A 2,935-nucleotide genomic window follows, 5' to 3' on the forward strand; every position below is an offset into this window, starting at 1 on the left:
TGTGCACCACCCCTACCCCTGTCTTTCCACCAAGTTCTAACATGAAGGCTCTTTCGGGCCATGGCTTTGAGCACTCACAGCTCAACTCAAGATTTGTTGTGGCATGAACAGATCTGGAGCTCCTGAGTGGGAAAAAATATCCACCCTTCCTGCAGGCATCATGCCGTGTGAGGTGGGCATAGGTCCACTGGGTATCTGCTCAAGCAGGTCTCACCTTGGGCCAGCGACTGCTCACCTAGACCACCTGTCCCCCCCTTCTCTTTCTGGGAGTCACGGAGGCCCAGGCAGAGGTGAAGTCCCCCTAGCTACTTCCTTTGTCACTGTTGCAGCAACCCTGCCTTACTGTCCCTCCAGACAAGTGCCTGAGCCATTTTCTGAAATTTTTTTTCAAGTTTAAATAGACTTTATTGTTATAAGGAGGGCCCTACCAAGTAGGGCCTTATAAACCAATATATGTGGTCCCCGGATGTCACCATGGAGAAATGGAGAGGTCATGACTGCAGAAGAGGTCATTGTAATTGAAGGACATGATCCCGGGAAGACTGGCCAGGGATGCAGCAGACATGATCAGGAGAGGCCAGGGGTGGTCAGGTCACAGAGTGAGGGACAGGACAGCCCCCTTCACTCCTGCTTCTTGTAGCTCTCCAGATGTGACAGGACCCAGCCCGATGGCAGGAGGAAACACAGGATGCAGGAGGCAAGCCCAACGGCAACATCCATGGTCCCAAGCTCCTCCCACGGAGGCTTGGAATGGATCTGGGCACACTGCACCGGGAGCCTCCAGGTGAGACCTGTCAGGTCCCTGAGCAGCTGCGCCGTCGACAAAGACATGACCTCACGGAATGACGACAGTTGCCAGCTACTGCCAAAGGTTGGGAAGTCCGAGCCATTTTCTGAATTAAAGCCATTTTCCTCTCAAGGGTTTCAGAAAGAAACAATCTTGGAAGTCACAAAACTTCTTGATGTCAGTTCTCCGGGGACTTTTTCTTCAATGTTACATGGAAACCCAAGCTCTATAATGGCCCATATCTTTACACAGCTAGGCATGAAAATTATTCAAATCCCTGGGGAAAGAGTCATTGATAAAGATGGGGAGAGGCATTTTTTACTCCTCTCCCCACCCAAAAACCCTCCAAAGAATGAAAAAGAGAAACAACTCCATCTTTTAAAAGATGAGATGAGAAAAAAGGGAACAATCACTCCATCTTTTATTATGAAAGTACATGCTAACAAAAGAATGTACTTAATGTACATGAACAATTCAACTAATCACAGTAAAATGAACACATGTACCTACCAACCTGTTTTTAAAAAACCTGATTTCAGTAGTGCTTAGAAGGTCTTGTGTGGACTCGCCCCGTCACACCCCTTCCTCTCCCTCCGAGCAGTAACTACTATCCTGAATTGTGACTTAATCATTCCCTTCTTTTTCTTCAGAGATTTGTCCCTCATGTTTATTTTCCTACACAATATATTTTAAGTTGAGGGAGTTTTTGCATTTATGGAAATCACAGCGTATATATTCTTCCGTGACTTACTTTTCTTCTCACTCAACTGTGTGTTTTTAAGACCCATCTACGGTGCTGTGTGCAGCTATATGGTTCACTCTTTTTTGTTTTTTCAGTTCATTTATTTTATTTAAGTAATCTCTACACCCAGCATGGGGCTTGAACTCATGACCCCAAGATCAAGAGTCACACGCTCTACCGACAGAACCAGCCAGGCGCCCCTCATTCACTCATTTTTATTGATGAATTGCATTCCCTTGTGTGAATATGTGACCCTGTATTTATCCACCCTCCTGGTCGCTGTCATTTGTTTACAGCTTTTTGTTATTACAGACAGTGTTGAACATTCTTGTACCTGTCTCCAACTTCAGTGACGCAAAGAAGCTGTAGACTGCCAAGTATAAAGGTAAGGGCACTGTTCTGGAAAGCCCATCTTTTTGTTGTTGTTGTTTTTAAAGATTTACTTATTGGGATGCCTGGGTGGCTCAGTCAGTTAAGCATCTGCCTTGTGCTCAGGTCGTGAATCCAGGGTCCTGGGATTGAGTACCGAGTTGGGCTCCTTGCTCAGTAGGGAGCCTGCTTCTCCCTCTCCCTATGCCACTCCCCCTGCTTGTGTGCGCACTCTCTCTCTCACACACAAATAAATAAAATCTTTAAAAAAAAAAAAACAAGGACTTATTTATTTGAGAGAGAGCATGAGCAGGAGGGGCAGAGGGAGAGAGAGAATCTCAAGCAGATGCCACACCGATTGCGGAGCCTGACTTGGGGCTCGATCTCACAACAGAGATCACGACCTGAGCTGAAACCAAGAGTCAGATGCTTAACTGATTGTGCCATCCAGGTGCCCCAGGAAAGCCCATCTTATGGTTCATTGTTTGGAACCGTAAGAAAAGCATCTGGAATGACTCCAGAAAAGTAACTCCATCAGGGTGTGGCAGGATGTAGGCAGAATGTAGGTAGGGTGTAGGCAGGCTGTAGAAAGGGTGTAGGCAGTAGGAGGGTGGAAATAATGGAGAAGCCAGGTATAAGTGCCATATTTATTATCTACGTCCCAGCCTCCTACCTGAGGGAATCTGCTGGAAGTAAGGAGAGATAGGGAGGGGGAAAGAGGAGACAGTAATTATCAGAAAGCCTGGTATACCCTGAATGTTTGTGTCCCCTCAAAATTCCTATGTTGAAACTTAATCCCCAAGTTGATGATGAGCCTTTGGGAGGTGATTAGATCATGAAGGGGAAACCGTCCTGAATGGGATTAGTGCCATTTTAAAAGAGATCCCAGGGCACCTGGGCAGCTCAGATGGTTAGGCATCTGCCTTCGGCTCAGGTCATGATCCCAGGGTCCTGGGACTGAGTCCCACATCAGGCTCTCTGCTCTGCAGGAAGCCTGCTTTTCCCTCTCCTTCTACTGCTCCCCCTGCTTGTGCTCT

The 2,935-nt window shown here is 47.0% G+C and overlaps 1 protein-coding gene across 1 annotated transcript; it reads right to left on the reverse strand.

The window, feature by feature from the left end:
- Positions 1 to 391: 391 nt before the first annotated feature.
- Positions 392 to 875, reverse strand: LOC113938694 (cytochrome c oxidase subunit 8A, mitochondrial-like). Its single transcript, XM_027624215.1, has one exon. The coding sequence runs from the start codon at positions 829 to 831 to the stop codon at positions 622 to 624; it is 210 nt and encodes a 69-aa protein (XP_027480016.1). The 5' UTR covers positions 832 to 875; the 3' UTR covers positions 392 to 621.
- Positions 876 to 2,935: the final 2,060 nt, after the last annotated feature.

Source organism: Zalophus californianus, chromosome 8, assembly GCF_009762305.2.
Source record: "Zalophus californianus isolate mZalCal1 chromosome 8, mZalCal1.pri.v2, whole genome shotgun sequence".
NCBI classification, from domain to species: domain Eukaryota; kingdom Metazoa; phylum Chordata; class Mammalia; order Carnivora; family Otariidae; genus Zalophus; species Zalophus californianus.

What these genes read in the sequence shown, in the direction of transcription:
- LOC113938694 (XM_027624215.1), bottom strand. Translation starts at nt 831, where the DNA reads ATGTCTTTGTCGACGGCGCAGCTGCTCAGGGACCTGACAGGTCTCACC.